Below are 19,782 nucleotides of genomic sequence, written 5' to 3' on the forward strand. Positions count from 1 at the left end.
AGTTTCATATGTACTTAGCCTGATTGTGTGGTGTATGCTCCGAGATTTCCTATTCCACTCCACTCCTGGTGTGACCCACTACATTGATCTTGTGGCCCATTTGTGGATCCCAGCTGCGGCTTGACAAGAGCAGCCGTGGAGTGGTCCAGAGGAACCCTGGGGGCCTGGCGGGGCTTGTAGCCTTGCACGCAGGAGAAATCATCTCCTCCACCGAAGCAGCCAACTTTCCTCTGCGGGTCACAGAACTCCAGCCGCAGCCCTATGTCATCAGGGAGTCACCAAGTGCCACCATGAGCACGAGTGAGGGTGAAGAAGCTGGCTTCCCTGACCATCCTTAAAGAAAAGGGCGCCCACCGCAGGTGGGACGACCCAGGTGTTAAGCAGGCAGCCACCGGTAAGTTGATGCCATCATTGGCGGTGGCTTGGACTCCCTCCCTACGGGTTTCCCACGGGTGCACCAGACTGTTGGAATCTCTGGATGAGAGCAATGAGCCTGGTGACGTCGGAGACAGCAGGGTACAGGGCCATGACACGGTCCACTAGGTGGGGCGGGAAGATGTTGCAGAGCGCTGTGCGCACACGGGCGCGTGCGTCCTGCTCACTGGCCATGGCTCCTGCCGCAGACCCCAAAGGCCCCCACAAGGCGCCTTCGCCCCAGCCCAACTCCGCCCAGGCCGAGCGTCCCGGGAACCGGGCGGCCCCATGCGGGAGGGCCCATGGGTCGGTAGGCGGCCTTCTCTGGGGTAGCAGGTCACTCTGCGGATCCCCGGGGCGGTCCCCAGCCCTCGCCTGGACCAGCGGTCCCGACTGGCTCTGGGGGCTCGGGAGCCCGGGCGGGGCCGGCAAGGACAGCGAAGCCCCGGGGGCCACCCAGTCGGGACAGCGCGACCCGGGCGCGAGGCTGCAGCTGGGGCCGGGAGGGGGCGCCCTGAGGATTCCCGGGTCGTCGCTGAAGGCGAGCCGCGAGAGGCTGTCCTCGAGGCCCGCCACGTCGGCCGCCCGCCGGGCCGGGTGTAGGCTGCGCGCGCCGGGCTCGCGGGCGCCGGGCCAGGCCGCGGCAGGGCCGCCCCGGGGGCCGCCCTGCTCCGTTCGGCCCCTCGGCCGCTCCTCGTTGGCGCTCGCGCCGCACCAGGTCCGAGTGTGGGCGCGAAGCTCGTCGGCCACTGCCAGCTGCGCGTGGTGCGGCCTCTCGGGGTGGTAAAACTTGCACTTGATGCCATAGGTGCATTTCTTGCCTGGAAGGGGCGAGGGAGAGAGAGAGGGCGCTGGGTGAGACTCGGGCGGGGTAGGCTGCGCTGCGGGTGCGGTGGGCAGGACCTCGCGTGCAGCGCCCGGGCCTCCGAGTTACCAGGTTTAGGGCCGGAAGAGGCGGCGTGAATGCGCTGGGCACAGGGGCGATGCACCAGGCTGCAGCGCCCGCCTCTTGGGGTATGGGGCGCTGGGCACAGTGACTCTGGTGTCAGGCGGGTGACTGTCAATCTGGAAACTCCCTTTGGCCAGGGAGTGGGCCCCAATGTCTGGATACAGTAACCACCCCCTCCACCTTCCCCGGGGGCTCTGTGGATAAGGCCAAGCTAGGGGGCGGAGGGGGGAGTGGGCAGTGGGTCCTTATGGCATAGGATTGTGTGTCCTGTGCTGCCTCAGTTTCCACCATTTGCCCATATCCCTGGGCTAACCGTTGTCCTCTCCCTACAGACTGTCCTAACAGGGGATCAAAGGATTTATCATCACAACCCGGGCACCCTTGGGAGTGAGAGGGAGCAGGATACCTAGACCTAAATGTATGTCACCTTAATTCTAACATGAAATGGCGCTACCTATCACCTACAGCTTTCGGAACTTCTAGGAGCACAGAAACCATGGCCTGGGGCTGTGAGCAAACCTGCCAAAACACGTCAGTGAGAGCTGCCTGGAAGGCTGGCTCCCTGGAGGGCTGCGGGTCAAAGCCTTAGCTCTCCACGGGAAGCGCCGACCAGCGTCCCTAAGGGGCAGGGGTGGGGGGAGGGGATGGGACACAACGCGCCAGGGCGAAGGGACGGGGGAAGGGGAACCTGGGGGAGCACGAAGCCCCCCTGCTTCCGAGACCAGCTTTGCCCTGTGTGTGACCCCAGGATCCAGCCCCCCAAAATACTTCCATGCAACAGGTGTCGCGGATGTCAGTTCATCCTTGTAATAACCCTGTCAGGAAACTGCCACTGAGACACGAGGCCCCGAACAGGGCCTGTGTGGCGCAGGGTGTCACCCACCATAGGGGCAGTGCTGCCAGGACGGCTCTGGGGGCTTTGGCTTCCTGCTCAGGAAGTTGCTCAGGGTGGGCCCCCGGCGGCCCAGGGGGTCGTCAGGAGGCATGAACCTGGAAAACAAGCACAGGGGGCCACTGAAAGACCAAGGGGACCCAGCAATCCACCTGCAGGCCACGCACCCGGCAAGGGGACGGCAGCTCAAGGCATGACCTTAGCCAGGCTCGCCCGCTGGGGCTCTTCCCACACCCAGGGGTATCTGGGGTGTAAAAGCAGCACAGCCCTTCCAGTCACCAAACACACACGGAGCGCCACACGGGTCTCAGGACGGCAGCCCCAGGGTCTCTTCCAAGAGCTTCTCCTGTTGAGGTTCAAGCAGGACCAAAACCACCTAGCGAGTCCTTTTCAAAGGCTGGCCCCTGGCTTCCTACCAGAGCCGCTTAATCAGGATCTCAGCTCTTTCAGGAATCTGCATGTTAACAATGCCTATGTAATTTTTATCTTCTCACATTGAAGCATAATTGTGCTAGGTTCCCTTGGGTCATAGTCTGAAAGTGGCTCTGAGCTGCCTTTCCCTTGTCCTCAGCGGAGAAAGTTGGGGACCTCCATAGGGCTACCAACAGCCCTCGTCCTCTGAGTTCCTTGAGGGTCACATCCCATTTCTGCAGCGTCATCCCCACAGCTCTGGGCACGTACAGGGTGGGCAGCGATATTAACAGAGTTTGGAACACCCGTCCACGAGTCAGCAAAGCTGCCAGTCCCAGTCTCCGGGCAGGTCTGACCCTCCTCTGCAAAGCCGGGACTCTCAGGGGTCAGGGCTCCGCTCCTGGGCCGCCTGACCCCTGCCACGTTCCTGGCTCACCCTGCCCCCGCCTGCCCCTTCCGTCTTCCCTGGCACTAGGTCTAACAAGGAAGGGAGTGCATCTTCAAGGGGCTCACAGCTCAAAGGGTAGAACAACATTCCTGAGGAGGAAAACTCTCCTGGCTCAGCGCCGTCCACTTTTTATATGAATACTTTTGTTCCCAGGAGACACTCCCAGGTCACAAACAGGTTCTGTGGGAAGGGTTGTGGATTCTGAACAGAGGGCCTATGTGTACAAGTTCGTGTCCCCCTAAGAGTCCGCGGCCGTGCTGAGGTCCCACCCTGCAGACCACGTCCGCCAGGCTGGCCCGGAGCTGGGCGGCCTCCGCAGCTCCGGTCCCTGCTACACAGCTGGCTTCTCAGAGTTGGGCCCCGACCAAGAATCTGGGGAGCTGCCCACTGCGGTTATTAAAAGTTCCCAAAGGCTTCACCTCCTGCTCTCTCCCAGCCTCGCAGCTGCTAGCTGGGCCAAGAGGGCCCTGCGGACGTGCCCCGGGTGCTGGGGTGGGCATCCTTGCCCGCGGGCCAGCGGGCAGGCTCTGCCTCCGGCAGCCAGGCGACCTTCTGGCACACCCTTAGCAGAGGCCTGTGCGTCAAGAAAAACTTGGCCTGGGCCCCAGGCTGTCACCAGGCCAGAGGCAGCCGTGATCTCTCAGGCCCCAGTGAGGGTTTTCTAGAACGCACAGTTACCAGACTTGCCAGATTCCTCCAGGTCTGAGCGGGGGAGAGGGAGCCGCCAGCCTTGTGTGTGTGGAAGCGACCATGGGAGCTGCCGCAGGGTCCCTGCTGCAAGCATCTGCCCTGGGGTCAGGGGTCCTGGACTTCCACGGCTGTGGGCCATGTGGCAGTGAGGGCAGCAGTGTCCCCTGGAGGCCCGTGGCCTGGTCTGGCCTGAGAATAACTGGGTACAATTCTCTCTCATGCTCACAACCAACTCACACATAAGTATGATTAATCCGAGTACAGTTAGTGCAACGTAAAGAGTGTTCCGCTCAGTGAGGCTGAGTGATTTCCCCACCTCACCTCCTGCCTCCCAGCACCCCAGCCCCTCCCACGATGCCACACTGCCTCCCGGGCTTCAGGGTCAGGAGCTGACCCGCCACGTGCAAGTGGCCGACCCCGTTGACACGTTGCCCCCACCCTCGCCACTCTCCCTTGCCCAGACTGCAGCCACTCACTCATCTACAACTAGTTACTGAGTGACTGTGACGTGCCAGGCATGCGTGGGCCATGGCACGTGAGATACAGTGCCCGCCTTCGCGGAGTTGGGGAGCTCATGGCAAGCCACACTCCCATAAGCCAGTCGGAGAGCCCAGAATGAGGACCGGGCCCTCGGGGCCAGAAACAAAAATGGAGGTGGGAGTGACGCCCGGCTTGCTGGGCCTCCCCACCTCGTCCCGCCCTGTGCTGGCCCCAGACCCGCGTGCACCTTGCAGGCCAGCCCCTAGGCCGTGCCCCCCGCATGCCTGAGCCCGGCCGCAGTGGACCAGCCATCGCTGCCTCCCCAGCTGAGCTCAGCCTCGCGGCCCTCGCCCAGCACTTGCTAATGCATTTGTGCCTCGCGACTCTCTAGCTGATTAGTCCGGGATGGGCCTGACCCAGGGGAGCCAACCTGGGAGTGAGATGAGCCAAGCAGATTCTCTTGAAAATTCAACCAAGAGGTTTTGAAACAGTCAGTTCCAAGACCTTGAGAGACCCAAAGAAGCTGCTGCCTACTGCACTATAAAATTCAAAACTTAAAAAAAAAAAAACAACCCAAAGACAAAAACAGTGAAACAAAGGACAACGAAGTTCAGATTTCCCCCCAATGACTGTTCCAGTGCTCTTCTTTGAAGTATTAGATTCTTTAAAGATTAAAACAAAAAGTTTGTGGTGCCCCCAAGCCCAAGCTTGGCCCACCTGCCGATACCTCTGTGCTGCGCCCACTGGATGTGGACACGGGAACAGAAAGGTCATGGAAAGCTGGGGCAAAACCGCCCTGTGGGAGAAAGCTGGTCACAAAAGAGATCAGCCAGAGACACAGACTGCGCAGCCTGGGGGAGCGAAGAGGGCCACCTCCGCCGGCTGTCCCCGGCCGGGCACCCTGTGCTTCTGGCACCATGTGCCTGTGCCTCCCGGCCCCGCCGGGCCTAGCCTAGGGGAAGGGGTTCTTCTCGTCCCCCCAACCTGCCCGTGCCAGGACCCCTCAGCCACCCCGTACCGGTCATTGACGAAGGAGAACATGAGCAGCCTCTGCTCAATGAACCACTTCCACTCCGGGTTCTCGCTTTGCAGGTCCCGGTAGTTGTCGTTGGAGACGATGACACCATCCCGCTCGTAGGCCACCTTGACGATGTAGCGGTCGTCGTAGCAGACCACGCGCTTGCCGTTCACCTTGCGAGACGGTGTGTACACGAGCACCGCCTGCCTCTCCAGCTCCTCCAGCACGTGCTGCTCTGGGGGCCACAGGGCGGGGGGAGAGCATGCAGGGGCTTTCTCCGATGGACTCCCCACCCCTCCTGGCCATCGCAAGATCACGGAGCACATTGGGCAACTCAGGGGTCCCCTCCGGGCCGGCGCATGCCTCCCCCACCCCATAACCCAGCACATCAGAAGGGTCGGGAGGGCTTGAACAGAATAAGCGTCAAGAGCGCCAGTGGCTTCTCTCTGCCTAAGTCGTTTAACACTGCGTTGGTGAGGTCTGGCCAAGGTGATACGATCTCTGCTTTGCACATAAGTCTCTGGGTACAGAAATACAAGGGTTTCTCTAGGAGTGAAAAGGCTGAGTTATGGGAAAAGGCACTTTGCAAGATAATGCCAGGTTGTTTTTCAGAGTGGTTATGTCGGGTTACCACCCAGCAACCCGACACAGCATCGAGGCGGCCCTTGTCAACACTAGGCATTTTCAGGTTTTTGAATTTCTGCCAATTTGGTGGGTGCAAAGTGGCCTCTTGTTGTGGTTTTGTTTTGCATTTCTGTAGCTACTAAAGAGATGGAGTATCTTTTCACACGTTTAATAGCCAATTTATGTTTTCTGTAAAAGACCTATTCATGCATTTGCTCATCTTTCTATTGGTCCTTTGTCTTTGTCTTATTAATTTGGAGACATTCTCTATCGATTCTGGACAATTGTCCTTCATCAGGAATATATGATGTACATATGATATACAGCATCTCCAGTTTGAGGCTCGCCTTTTCATTTAATTGTTCTTGTGGCAACACTAACGACCAGAGGCTTTCATTTTAATGTAGTCAAATATATGAATCTTCCTCCCACAAATTTGCACTTGCTGCGGCTTGTTTAAAAATTCCTTCCCTACCCCAAAATGATTTGCCTACTCTTCACCCATACTAGATTTAAATATTACGCAACTGTTGGAAGCCGGCATTCTCCATGTTCAGACCGTACAGAATAATCTGGGGTGACCAGTCCATGGTGGAGATCTGACCACAAGTACTCATGCCCTTGCTTCTCATAATCCCACTGAAATGGCAATAAAGAAGCACAAAGGGGGAGGGGATCCCTAATCACATTAAAAATGGGCTTGCGAGCCCTGACTGGTGTGGCTCAGTCGGTTGGGCCTCATTCCACAGTGCAAAAGGTCACCGATTCAATTCCAGGTCAGGGTACATGCCTGGGTTGCAAGTTTGGTCCCCATATGGGGCGTGTGCAACGGCAACCAATTGATGTTTCCCTCCCTCTCTTTCTCCCTCTAAAAATAAATAAGTAATTTTTTCTTAAAAAATGGGCTCGGAGACCGTGGTAAACCCAGGATTTTGATGCATTTTAGGAAGACAGAGAGCAGATAGGATTATATTGATCCTGCAGCACAGAGGGAGCCACAGACTAGAAAGTGTGCAGAAGGCTGAAGAGGAGCTGGAGCCGTTTTCTCTGAAAAGCCCCGGGGCTCCAGGTGCGTGGGGAGGGAGGGGAGTCGGCAGAGGGCAGGATGTGGCCGACTGAAGGGCACCCACGGGGCAGCTGCATCCGCCCTTCTCCTACGCCTGAGGGAAAGGGACACAGAGCTCTGACTTGGGAGAGGAGGTTCCCATGTGGCCTTTGATCACTTAGAGCAGCGATTTTTCAACCAGTGGGCTGCAAGAATCTTTAAAACATGCCTGTGTCACGGCACACTGGCTGACTACTGAGTGTCGGGTATTACATGTTTTAAAAATTCTTGCAGCACACTGGTTGAATATCACTGTCCACTGTCCTAGAGTAAACCCAGCATCATCATGGTGGCGCTGGCCGGTGTGGTGGCTGGAGCGCCCCACTGCCTGCCGGCCTGTGCAGGGCACACTGGAGAGAAATCTGCCCGTCACCACCAGGGGTCGGTCCTGCCATCAGGGAAAGAGCCACATTCTAAGAGAGAAAGCCCATGGCAACCGCACGGATAGTTTTATATGTAGATAGTTACTTAACCAATCTGATTTGTTGTTCACAGACTAAAAACTGGCAACCAAAAGACCACCAGACTTTCGAGAGGAAGAGGAAGACCTAACAGCACAAAGACAAGACAGATCTAGAAGGAGAGGTGAACAAAGAGAACTGGCCAGGAAAAAAATAAATATGTTTGTGGAACTCAAGAGAATTTGTGAAAGTGTATAGAAATAGTAAAGAATTATTATAGAAATAGTGAAAAAGATACTACATCCATAAGACAAGAGTAGCATTTTATTTAAAAAATAGAGAATTCAAAGGAGAAGTAGAAACAATTGGTAAGCACTCACGGTATTAAAAACAAAAACTTTTGGTAAAAAGGCTGGAAGACAAAGTCAAAGAACTCTCCCCGAGTCATAAGGAGGTCAGCTCTGCCATCATGGACACGGCTGAAACAAGGCCAATGGCTTAGCATCTCACTTCTTGTTATATTAAAATATTCCTATCTGACATTAGAATTAAAAATAAAGAACTCCCTGGATCTCTGTCTCACTTTTCTTTTTTTAATGAAGAGACTGGACTACAGATTCGATAAATAAATATACTATCACCAGACCGAATGAATGTCTCTTTCAGATTCTATATTCTACGAGGTGTGAATGCAGATCCAATCTTTCTGCAGAGTGTTAAAAGTTGTAAAACATAATTATTTTTGGAACTTAGCCATTCACACAAAAAGATAAACTTGTTCCTTCCTCGATTCCACAACTATATATTGAGCACCGACTCAGTGCCAGGTGTTATGCCTGGTGAGCATACATAGTCCGTGCCTTCACAGAGCTCATAGTCCAGTGAGGAAGACAGACATCAGCAAATAAATAGCTATGCAGATAACAGACCGAAAATAACTGTCAGGAGTACTACAGAGGAAAGGCGAACAGTACTTTGTGAGCACGTATCTGCCCCAGCATACCTCTAATAGGGGTATCAGCTCTTGGTGGATCTTTCCTCCAGGATGGGACAAAAACTTTGATGTAGGTGTGTCCTCTTTCCCGGAACCAGTCCACAGCCAGCTGGATTCCCCGGCAAGAGAAGGTTTCTTTATTTCCGTGGCTACAATGGGAAAACAAAGAATCTGTAGAGACACAGAAAGGGTTTCTAGAGAGTGCTTTCCCCCAGGAATATCCTGGATCATGGTTTCATAATCAATGGGAATCAAAGCTGCATTTTTAAAAATAGTTCATTCTTTGCACAAAATACATTTCTTAACTGGAAGCACGTAGCTTCTGATAGTTTGCAGAGGGTCTCACACTCCAGGGTGAGAGCGTTCCAAGGATTAATTGGCCAGATTCTCTTATTAACTGAAGCTAATAAGGATCAACATAAAGTGGAAGTGAGTAGCCACCTCAGAATACTCTCACCCTAAGAAAGGGTTGTAACTATGCTATTGGTCTTCCCAAGTCCAAGGAAGGAGGCCAACGTGCCCCATAAATTCCACCAAAGACATCGACGGTGGCAGGAAGGAGAGGAGGATGCAAGAGGAGGCTCAAGAGCAGGAAGAGCCTTGTGAGCCTTATCGAAGATTTGCTTGCTCCTAAGAGGAATGAGAAGTCATAGAAGGGTTTTAAGGCTGGGGGTACATGTGATGTGATATGATGTGATCCAATGTATGTTCAATCTGGCAGCACAGAAGACAACGAATTGGAAGGGAGCAAGCGTGGGTGTGGGGTACCAGTTAAGAAGCTGTTGTACTCATCAGGGCAAAAACAGATGGTGACTTGGGTTAAGCATGTGTTGATGCATAAGGGAGAAGAGTAGGTGAACTTGAGAGTTATTCTGAAGGTAAAATCTCCAGAACGTAGTGATTGGATACAGACATCTGGCTTGTGTAACTGGACGGTGGGTTTTTCTCTTCCTTCTCTGGAGGAGGACAGTGTTTAGAGGAAAAGACCTTGAGTTTGATCTTGGACGCATACTGAGTGGGAGGCACCTTTGTGACCTCGAAGTGGAAACGTTAAGTAAATAGCTCGGGTCCAGAAGAGAGGTCTGGATGGTGAAATGCATGGGTCATCTGGGTTCCAGCAGCAGCTGAAGCTGCCGGGTGGAGAGATGTGCCTGTGGAGAGAATGGGAGGCCTGGCCTGGCCCTGGGGACCCCAGGGCACTCAGCAGCTGACTACAGGTGCAGGAGGACAATTGTGCCGAAAGAGAGAGAGGACGTGATCCAGAAGAGGGCGTGGCATCACGAAAGCCACGGGAAAGACGCATTCAAACGCCGCTGCAAAGGACCGATGGGGCCTGAAAACAACCCTCTGACTTAGTGGTGTTTTGCTGCATTGATTTCAGAGACTGAGAATGTAAAATCGACTGAACTTAGCTGTGGGGGGCACGCAGCCTGGCCTCTGGATGAGATCACTCGTGCTCACTGCCTCCAGCTCAGCCACCTGCACCTCCCCCAGCACTCCCTCCTGCCCCTGCGCCTTCCTCTGCGCCCCCCACAGAGCCGCCACCAGCCCCTCCTCTCCTTTTGGCCAGTCCATCCCCCTCTGCCCTCAGGTCTCAGCTTTATGTCCGCTTCCTCAGGAAAGCATCCGCTCTAAACCTCTCGGATTCACCAGACGACCCCTTCTTTCCCGACGCTCATTACAGTCAACAGTCACACCTGCCACACCTGCCACGGGAGGAATCAGGCTGCTCTCTCTAAGGCACGTGTTCCTCCTGGTCCCCGTTGAACTCCCAGAGCCCCACACCAGGCCTGACCATTGGTAAGGACCAAATAAAAATGTGTTGAATAAAAAAGTGACTGAGAAGAAGCCAGCCTTGTGAACAACTGGAGCGGCCTCCCAGGCAAGGGGAAGAGGTGGCTGGAAAGACCCTCATGTGAGAAAGACTTGGAGTGTTTGGGGACCAAAGAGGGAACAGTGCGACTGGAGCCCGTGGAGTGAGCAAAGGGGACAGTCATAGGAGGTGAGATGGGAGAGGCAGGGCGGGTTCGTGGAGAGCCAGAGGTCAGCAGGGCCCTCACGCCATCCAGAGAGGCCCGGTCTGCAGAAACGGCCCCTGTCCAGACGAGGACGGGGCTTCAGATTTTCATTGCGGTGCTTTCTCTTGTCTGTGGCCTCTCCTGCTATTATTTCCTCAGAGGGGATAAGGATGGGTCCAGGTTTGCAAGGAGGAAAAAGGAGTGTTTTGAAACATGAGTCAGCAGTACTGGAAGTCAGGCTCAACGGAGACACAGAACTCTTGAGTTCCATCAGCTTCCATAGGTCAGGAACCAGGCCCTGCCGCCTACATCTCTCACGTCGTCCAGTTTAGGGAAAACAGTCCTTTGGCCATTGCGGCTGAGCTGTGAGGCGTATGCAAACAGTGAGGAGAAAATATCAGCGGCGCTGTCTCTGTTGTTAAAAACACACAAAAAAAAGAGGAAGTGGAAAGCTAGCCCCTTCCTCCCAGTGGAAGCTGAAAAAAGAACGGAGATGGAAGGAGAACGAGGAGGAGGAGGGGCCATTCACGGGTCCTCAGCCCTGCATCCCCCAGGCCTGCTCCCCACAACTGGGCCATGAGGACAAGTGGGTGCCCAGAGGAGGCTGAGGGCTGCAGGCCTCTCAGAAACTGCGGTCTCAGCGGGCACGGCCCCCCTCCCAGGGCCACAGGCTGCCTGGGGGGACGTGGCTGATAGGCCAGCGGGAAGCAGCACGCCTGGTCCCTGCATGCGCCCAGACCTGGCGGGGTGTCTGAGGCCTGGGGATGGGCAAAGAAGCCCCATGGGAGGGACAGCACTTTAAGCCAGCTTGACTCAAAAGCCAACCAGGACCAGTGACCTTTCTGGAAGCCAGGCCAGCCCCGCCACTCTGCCACAGAGCCCAGGGAGGGCCCCCCGCCCCCTCTTCCACCAACACCAGGTCCCAAAGCCCCCAGATGCCATTTGGGAGAGGACAGGGGAAGGGAGAGGAAACACGAAGCCTGAGCCTTCCAGAAGGCAGAGACACCGAGACATCATGAACTGACAACTTAAAAGTTTGCCCCTCCCCATGACCTAAAAGGTGGGGAAGAGATTATATCTATCCTAGAGAATAAGATCTGTTGTTACCTGAGCACATTGAAGCAGTAATGTGAACAACTGATGAGACCCCCACCCCTCCCCCCACCCCAAACACATGCATCTTTGGCCGCAGGGAAGTCTATCCTCAGTCGGTTCTCAAGTTAACATGTCACTACCACAGTTGCTTTTAAAAATTACTTCTTGATTGTTCTCTCTTCTGCGACTACACCACTGAAGAGCCCGCTTTCCTTCCCCAGTAGCTTTGATGGGTGTGTGGTTGCAGGGCAGGGAGAGAAACTGGCCCCAATCCCTGTGAGGCGGTAGAGGTGAGCAGGGCGCGGGTTCCGGTGACTCTGACCAGGACAAGAGCCGGCAGTGGCCCTGGCTGGGGGCATGTGGAAGGGAGGGGGGTTCCGGGGTTCGGTGGTTCAGCAGTTCCAAAGTTCAGAAAGAGCTGCCCCCATCAGCCTCAAGCAGCAAGCACCAGCCCCACGGCTTCCCTGACTCCAAGATGCGGACCCTCAGCCAAGGGTCCCCAAAGGGCAGGTGGGTTCCACTAAGACCAGGGGAAGCCTATCGCCCACCACGGCCCATTCCTTCCCTCCCTCCCTGAGACATGTCCTCCCCTCCAGCTTTGATTCCAGGCACAGGAGACCCTGAGCTGACCTGAGGGTCTGAGCTGACCCTTAGGCCCCCTAAGCTGGTCTCTGTGGAATAGAAGGTTTTCATTCAGGTCCATTTTCCGCAGGACTGAATTCCCACACACCCTACTCCTAAGCCTCTGGTCTCTTTTGGGATGGGAAAGATGGTCTATTGTTCCATCCTTGCCAGTTTTTGTTTTGTTTTGTTTTGTTTTTTTTAAACCAACCTCAAAACCCTATCACGGCTGCCCTATTTCTGGCCACAGAAAGCTCTGGGCAATTGCAGGATTGATGCTTTAAGCAGAAGCTAGCTCCTCCCCACGTGGGGGCCTATCTCTAAGAGGAGCGAGCAAAAGCCCCGGTCAAGCAATGAAGCTTGTGGTCACCCCAGAACCCACTCCCCACGTACAGAGAAACACCTAACCCAGAGGCTCCTCTCCATTTGTGCTTCCTCCATGCACTCAAAGTCCGTTTAGGAACATCTACTCCAACATGGCTCTGCGCAGGGCGCTCAGAGAGCTGTGCAAGAGACAGGTCTCACCCCTGCTTCTTGGAGCTCATTTCTAATATTTGCAGAGAGCCCTGTGTACAAGACCACTTGGCACATGAACCTCCTGTAATCTTTACAACGAGCCCTTGAGGAAGTGACCTTTGTCCCATTCTACCCTTGAGGAAACTGCAGCGAAGAGTGTGCCCAGCTCGCTGCTCTGGCAGCAGATCGCGGGGTGGGGCTGCAGACGCCTCTTCCCCTGTCCGCACGTATCCATTTGTCCCAGCCCCTCCCCAGCTCTGCCCCTGAAACCCACAGGGCAGCCCCTTGGGAGCCTAAGTTAGTGGCCACTGAAGTGCCCACACTTCTTGGGGAGAGAGCTTCCTGCTTATTGCCAGTCACTGTGAACCAGTTTATCAGGCAACGAGCTGAGAGTCAGGCCCTGGGAAAAGGAAACAGGAGTGGCAGCTTTTTAATAAAGGGCGGGTGGTAAGGGGAAGTGGGTTGGTGCCTGAAGACACATTTTGCCTACACGAGAGTCCTGTGCGGGACAGCCACAGTCAGAGTGTAGCCACTTACAGTAACTAGGCAATCTAACTGGGACACTGCTGTATCCTCAACTATTGCCCAAGAAGCCTCTGCAGAAATTAGCAGCTCATGGAACAGGCCCTTTGAGGTATGACATGAAAGGGAACACTGCTGTCTGTTTCTTATTTGGGGTCACGTCCTGAGTGCTCTGCACCGGGAGTTACAGCCCTTCTCACCGAGGGATCTCCCCGAGCTCAGGCCAGAAGGAAGAAGGAGGGCCAGTGGGGCTGCTGTGAGTGCCCTCATCCCACAAACAGAGGGGCGGGGCAGGCGTAGGTCGGAGCCCACGGCCAGCCTTGGCCAGAGGGACCTGGCCCCCGCCCAGGAGCTCACCTACCCCCTGGAACCCACTGAGAGGGGCCTGACCAAGGCCTCCCATGGCAGGCCTGCGCTCTCTCACGGAAGATTCTTCCCTCCAAAAGAAGCCAAATTCTGCTGAGGTTAGAAACAAAACAGCGGCTCAAACAACAACAAAAAAACCCTGTACCCCAAAATGAGGACACATTCAAATGAAACCCTTGCCTGGGGCAGTAAGAGGATGTGAAATTATCAGGTGGATTTCCCCCATGTGGATCCTTCACATCATGCCTCTCCTAAATTTGCCTACTGAATGTGCAGCTCTCGTGAGCCGGCCTGCTCCAGGCAAGGAAATGCTGGCAGCAGTTCTCCCTGGAGAACCAGTGTTTTTCCCAGTCACCCTGATGTGGCTTTTAGTGTGCTTTCAGTGAAAGCCACCTTATTTTTAAAGCCTGCCCGACATTTTTCTGAGGGCCAGGTATACCGTGACTCAGGATGCAGCTCACACCTCCCTCTCTCCCGTAGACCCACGCCACGGCACCTGCGCACCGCCGACGGGGTAGGGATTGTGCTTGGAAGCCAGTCTCTGTGATGCTAGCTGCTCAGAGCCACCAGGCAATGCACCTTGAGGCCCTGAGGGTCCCCAGAAGGTGGGCAGCGGCAGGAGAGGGATCCTGGGAACCAGGCCTGCGGAAAGCATCTGGGCTGCTGGTGGGGGATGGGAGGCTTAGCGCATCCTGTCGGCAGAGAGCAAGTTCAAGTCCGGGGCTCACCACAGGCAGGCTCTGGCCCCAGGATACAAGCCTGTGGGGTCAGGGTCTCTCTCCCACAGTGAGACCCCTTCCAGGGCTGGATGTGGGGAAAGCCAGAGGCACACGGGGCTGCAGGAAATGTAAGACTCTTGAAAGAACACGGACTCCAGAGCCCACTCAGTGCTCTGTGACCTTGGCCCAGCTACTTACTCTCTCTGTGCCTCTGTTGAAGAAGAAAAATTCCTTTATAAGAAAAATGCATTCATTTCTGTCAAGCTGTGCATAAAATAATCACCTTAAATCTAGAATGTTAGAGATGAAAAACCATTTAAGATTATTAGTATTTGGTCTCAGCTCATAAGCACAGAAACAGGGCTCAAAAAAGGCAAGTCACACCACGGTCACGTGGCTGCTAAGCTGACAAGCGAGGGCTGCACAATAGCCACTTCCCACGTGAGGCTGTTTGCACTGCATTTCCAATTAATTCTAAAAATTAAAAGTCACCTACTTGGCCATACCAGCCACATTGCAGGTGCTCAGGAGCCACAAGCCACGAGCAGCAAGTGGCCACCATAACGAGCAGCGCAGGTACAGAGCTTTCCATCGTCACAGGGAGTTTCAGGGGACAGCCGCAGGCTTGAGGCCAGAACTCAGATCTCACATTCCAAGCCCCATGTGCTGCCCCTGCTTCTGACCTGGTTTTCTACGTGAAATACAAGAGAGTCATCCAAACTCTGGGGCAGGCAGAAGGTCTGGCTTCCTGGGGCCCCATCTGATGCACTGGCGGCATTGCAAGTTAGAATTCTCATTGAAGCTGACCCATCCTTTATGAAGCCACCAGTCCTGTGTATCAGAGCCAAAGGGACTCCCTCTCCTGTTACAATGAGGAGCTGGAAGGCTTTCAGAATGGTTCTATTTAAATGACTTGAGGACAGTATGTGTTTCATAAAGCAGGCCCATTCTCATGCTCCAAGCAAATGTATCCCCACCTCTTTTAAAAAGCACTTGGCCAGGGACCCAGCTGTCGAGTGGTCGTCCCAGGCCCCCTGGGTTCAGCCACTACAAACAGCCTCAGGCTGCACATTCTGAAGCTCTGAGGAGAGAAGCCCATGGAAACTTCTCTGCAGGGTGGGGTGGTTGGAACACAGGGACGGAGGCCCAGATCTGATGGAGCCAGAGCTGACCACGGCCAAGCCAGTCTAGTCCCTCCCTGAGCTTCTTCCTCACTAAGCTGAGAAGGTCAGATGTCCAAGTTCTAACATTCTCTGTGCCAATGGAGGGCCCGTGGCTTGGTGCCTCCCATAAAGCATGACTTATCTATAGTTTCTCATTCGACATCAGTGGTTCTTTACATGTGGGGGGTCACAGACCCTTTAAGTACCTCCTGAAAGCTGTGGATCTTTTCCCCAGAGAAATACATATATGAACACACTTGCCACATTTGTGTCTCACTTCAGGACACTGCTGGCTTGAGCGCTAAAAGGGGGCACGAGCCAAGGAATGCAGACTGTCTCTAGAAGCTGGGAAAGGCAAGAAAACATGTTATCCCCTGGAGCTTCCAGAGGGAACAGAGCTCCTGACTTCAGCCCAAGGAGACCTATGCTGGACTCCTGAGAACACACATTGAGAACACCCACTGAGAACACCCACAAATGCATGTGTTCTGGTTAATTGAACACATTAGGTGTGAACACATAAAGCAGCAGGTGTGTGATGTATTTTTAATAATACCCTGAGTGATGATTTTCATTTGCCACTTGCACAGATTGAACATGAAGGGATTAAACTGATTACAACTGTGGGAAGTGTGAGAGCGGGACTAGATGGATGCAGCCAGAACACTCACGGTCACGTGCAAATAGAGGATGTGGTTTCAATTTGAATTCCAAGCAGCAACAGAAACTTTCATCAAAAGAAAACCCTCCACCACCACCCTATCATAGCAATTCCTAAAAAATAGTCCCCAAAGAGTGGATGCCTACACTTCCCTGCAGCACCTGAAGGAGCCTTTTCATCCTGCAGCCAGTCTGCTCTTTTGACCCGGCACTGCAGAGCTCAGAAAAACTCTGGCCTGGAGGGGTCTTCGATTTCAGCAATAGCCTCTTGCATTTCTGTTGATGCCCAGAGGGAACGGTGCCAGGTCAGACAGGGGCCAGCGCCTCTCTCACAACCCCTCCAGGGGCGCTGAACCTCCAGGTCGGCTATGGATGTGGCCTAACACAAAATCGTAAATTTACTTAAATTTTTTTTTTTTTTTTTTTTTTTTTTTTTTTGCTCATCAGTTTTTGTTAGTGTTTGTGTATTTAATGTGTGGCCCAAGACAACTCTTCTTCTTCCAGTGTGGCCCAGAGACGCCAAAAGGCTGGACACCCCTGCACCTTCAAAGCCTACTAGATTCTTAAAAAGTCCCTTAACTGACCCAGAGACCTTGAGTAAAACAGGACCTCACAGGCTCGCTGAGCGCCTGTGGTTGAATGTTCTAGAGACCCCTGAGGACCAGTTTCTAAGTCCTAGAGAAGGAAGGGCTCATTACGCACTCGGATCTAACCCAGCCCAGGGAGCCCTGGCCGGCGGAAGCTGACCCCACACACACCGGGCAGGGCGTCTAGGAGAAGTCCCTAAGGCTGTCCCACCCTGGGGTGGGCCATTCCAAACCTGGGTCCTGCCAGGCCAAATGCTAGGTGTGACCAAGTCCCCAGGGAAAACCACTCAGCCTGTCAGCCAAAGTGTGCCCTCTTGACACATTCAGCAGGCTGATAACACGGTTTTTCTCGATTCCCACCCACCGCTCAGCTTTTGAAAAGGGAAGCATATCTGTTTGCAGCTGTGAGTGACCAATTTCCTATGGCTCTGCCCTTTGCTCCGCTGTCACCCAGCCAAGTAGTAAAATAATGCGCTTGTTTGGTCAATGCCTTCCCCTCACCCAGCAGGGAATGTGGGGGAGGCTGCAGAGAGCCTCTCACCGCTGAACTTGGCCTTGCCAGGAAAGACAACAAGGCAGGGCATGACCTTCTCATCGCAGACACACACAGACACTAACCACCACGTCTGCAGCCTGGGGGGCGTGAGCTCACCTCTCAAACCTACCTAGAACCCACACCCCCGCCCCTTCCCTCGCATAAGCCCAGCGGAGGGCTTCCAACAAAATTCAAGAGATTTTCCCGTCTAATTCTCACACCCTCGAGGGAAGCAGAAGTGCTATCCATTGGCCTGTGTCACAGAACCGGAAACTTAAGAAACACCGCTTTCCCAGAATCACACAGCTGGTTAGGGACAGAAGGCAGGCAAGAAGCCGCTCCTCCCCAACGATCCACTGCTCTCCTCACAAAAGTGCCTCTCTCTCTCTCTCTCTCTCTCTCTCTCTCTCTCTCTCTCTCTCTCGGTTAATATGATAATAGCTGCCATTTGTCGAACCCTTGCCCTGTGGCAGGTGCTGTCTTAGGCATGCCATGCAGCTCCCTTCTAGGAGGTTTTGTACCAACATTACCGATGGAATAAGTAAGGCTCAGAGAGGTGAAGTGACTTACTTTAGGCCACACAGCTACTAAAAGGTAGAAGAGAGATTCAAATTCCCAGCCATTGGCCCCAAGTTGTTTGGACCAAACCACTGAAAAGGGGGATAATTCTCCCACCCCTCCACTACGGGATGAAGAAAGCTACCTCATTGCCACGTTGCTGCCGTCAATCACGATGGGTCTCAAGGAACTGGCTGGGTCTCCACAGTCCTCCTCCGGGTCAGCCCCCAGCCCACGCTGGGTGGAGTCCAGGGTCCCGCAGGAGCCCCTGGGAACCAGCAGGGGTGCAGGGCTGCCCTGGTGGGCCCCAGGGCGGCTGCCAGTCTGGATCAGCTCCTGCAGCACGTCGTTGACCAGGGCGCCCTCACCCAGTTTGTCCAGCACCCTGACCACATCCTCCCGGTTGTAGCCAAGCTTCAGGAAAAAGTCCATCTTGCTTGAGTGCTCCATGCTGTGCCAGCCAGGCCCCTGGCAAGGGTCTTGCCGCCCGCTTCCTCCTGGCAGAGCCCCACCGGCATGAGCTAAAGAGAAAAAGCATCCATCAGGTATTTTCTGGGCAGCCTGGCTGTCAGGTTACTGAGGGTCTGCGCTCCCTTCACATCTTATCTGTCAGGAAATTGTATCGAGGACGCGTGGTCCGTTTGGGGATTTTCAGTTGCTCAGTGTGGTTGGGGAGCCACAGATGCAATCACGCTGCTTTTACTAGTGCGCTCTCTCCCAGGCCTTCGCCCGACATGGCGCCCCCACCACCCCCGCATCGCCGGCCCAAGGCACCAAGGGCAGCTGAGAAGGCCGCCCAGGGCTCTCGGGATGCTTGTACGCAGGCCGGAGAAATGTTTCTGAGGCTCTGTTATGGGGTGACATGTGTCCACCCCAATGCATATTTTGAAACCTTAACCCCCAATGCCTGTGAATGTGACTATATTTGGAGATGGAGTCTTTATGACCTGTGTAAAATGAGGTCATTAGGGTGGACCCTGATCCAACAGGACGGGTGTCCTTGTAAGAAGAGAATTGGACACGGGCTGGTACAGAGAGGAAACCACGTGAAGACTCAAGGAGAAAGCAGCCACCTGCAAGCTAAGGAGGGAGGTCTCAGAAAAAACCAACCTTGCCCACACCTTGATCACATAATCAAGATAGCCAAGTCTGCGGTGTTGTGTTACGGTGGCTCTTTAAACTCCTCAGCTTAAACAGGGAAAAATGGCCTCTAGTTAATTCTGTTCCCAGCAAATGCACCCGAATCCAGCTCTGTGTACTGGCTCGGCCTTCCCCAGCAATTAATTCAGACCCTACTGAACCTCTAAAATAAAAGGTCCTGAGCCAAATGTGATTCCCCTCTGCCCCCCCGCCCCCTATCTCTGCCCGACCTACACTTTTCTGGAGGTGGGGGGCGGGGCGTGGGGGTGCAGGCAGGGCTTGCAGCCAGATGTTTACAAAAAGAAGACGATGAAACCAATAGGAACACTCTGGACATACCAGGTCCCCTTCTCATCCACCCACCAAGAGCTACATCTTTCAAAAACTGTTTTGAAAATACAAAAATAATCATGCAAATAAATTCACCGTGAAAACTTGAAACAATGCAGAAGTATAAGGATAAAGAGAGATATTGTCTCTTCATATACAACCCAAATCCCACTTGCCTCTCTTGCTGAGTATTTGTTTACGCCCTCCCAGTATTTTTTCTATGCATTTACTTGCATATGTAATAGATACACACGTATATTGTTTAGGAGGATTGTTTTTACTTAAACAGTGTCATACTGTATGTAATGTTCAACAGCTTGCTTTTCTTAATAAAAATGAGTTTTGGAAATCTTTCCACACCTGTTTATCTGTACCGCAGTCCCTGCATCTCCAGCATTCGAACAGGGGCCTGGCACACCTGAACTTCAGTGCATTTTTAGGATGGATGGATAGAGGGAGGGAGGGAGGAAGGGATGGAGGGAGTTTAACCATATGCCAAGTGATGAAAATTTAGATTGTCCTCCAT

At 54.1% G+C, this 19,782-nt stretch overlaps 1 protein-coding gene across 1 annotated transcript; it reads right to left on the reverse strand.

The window, feature by feature from the left end:
* Positions 1-435: 435 nt before the first annotated feature.
* On the reverse strand, positions 436-18,307 carry ZC3H12D (zinc finger CCCH-type containing 12D). Its single transcript, XM_054568973.1, has 5 exons — positions 17,932-18,307; positions 8,436-8,575; positions 5,303-5,537; positions 2,247-2,353; positions 436-1,235 (listed from the first exon to the last, which is right to left on the reverse strand). Exons 1-5 carry the CDS (start codon positions 18,234-18,236, stop codon positions 436-438), a joined length of 1,587 nt encoding a protein of 528 aa, XP_054424948.1. The 5' UTR covers positions 18,237-18,307.
* Between the last annotated feature and the right edge of the window lie 1,475 nt (positions 18,308-19,782).

This window comes from Pteronotus mesoamericanus, unplaced genomic scaffold (genome assembly GCF_021234165.1).
Source record: "Pteronotus mesoamericanus isolate MK-2021 breed Mesoamerican mustached bat unplaced genomic scaffold, CSHL_Meso_final contig_20, whole genome shotgun sequence".
In the NCBI taxonomy this organism is placed as follows: Eukaryota; Metazoa; Chordata; class Mammalia; order Chiroptera; family Mormoopidae; genus Pteronotus; species Pteronotus mesoamericanus.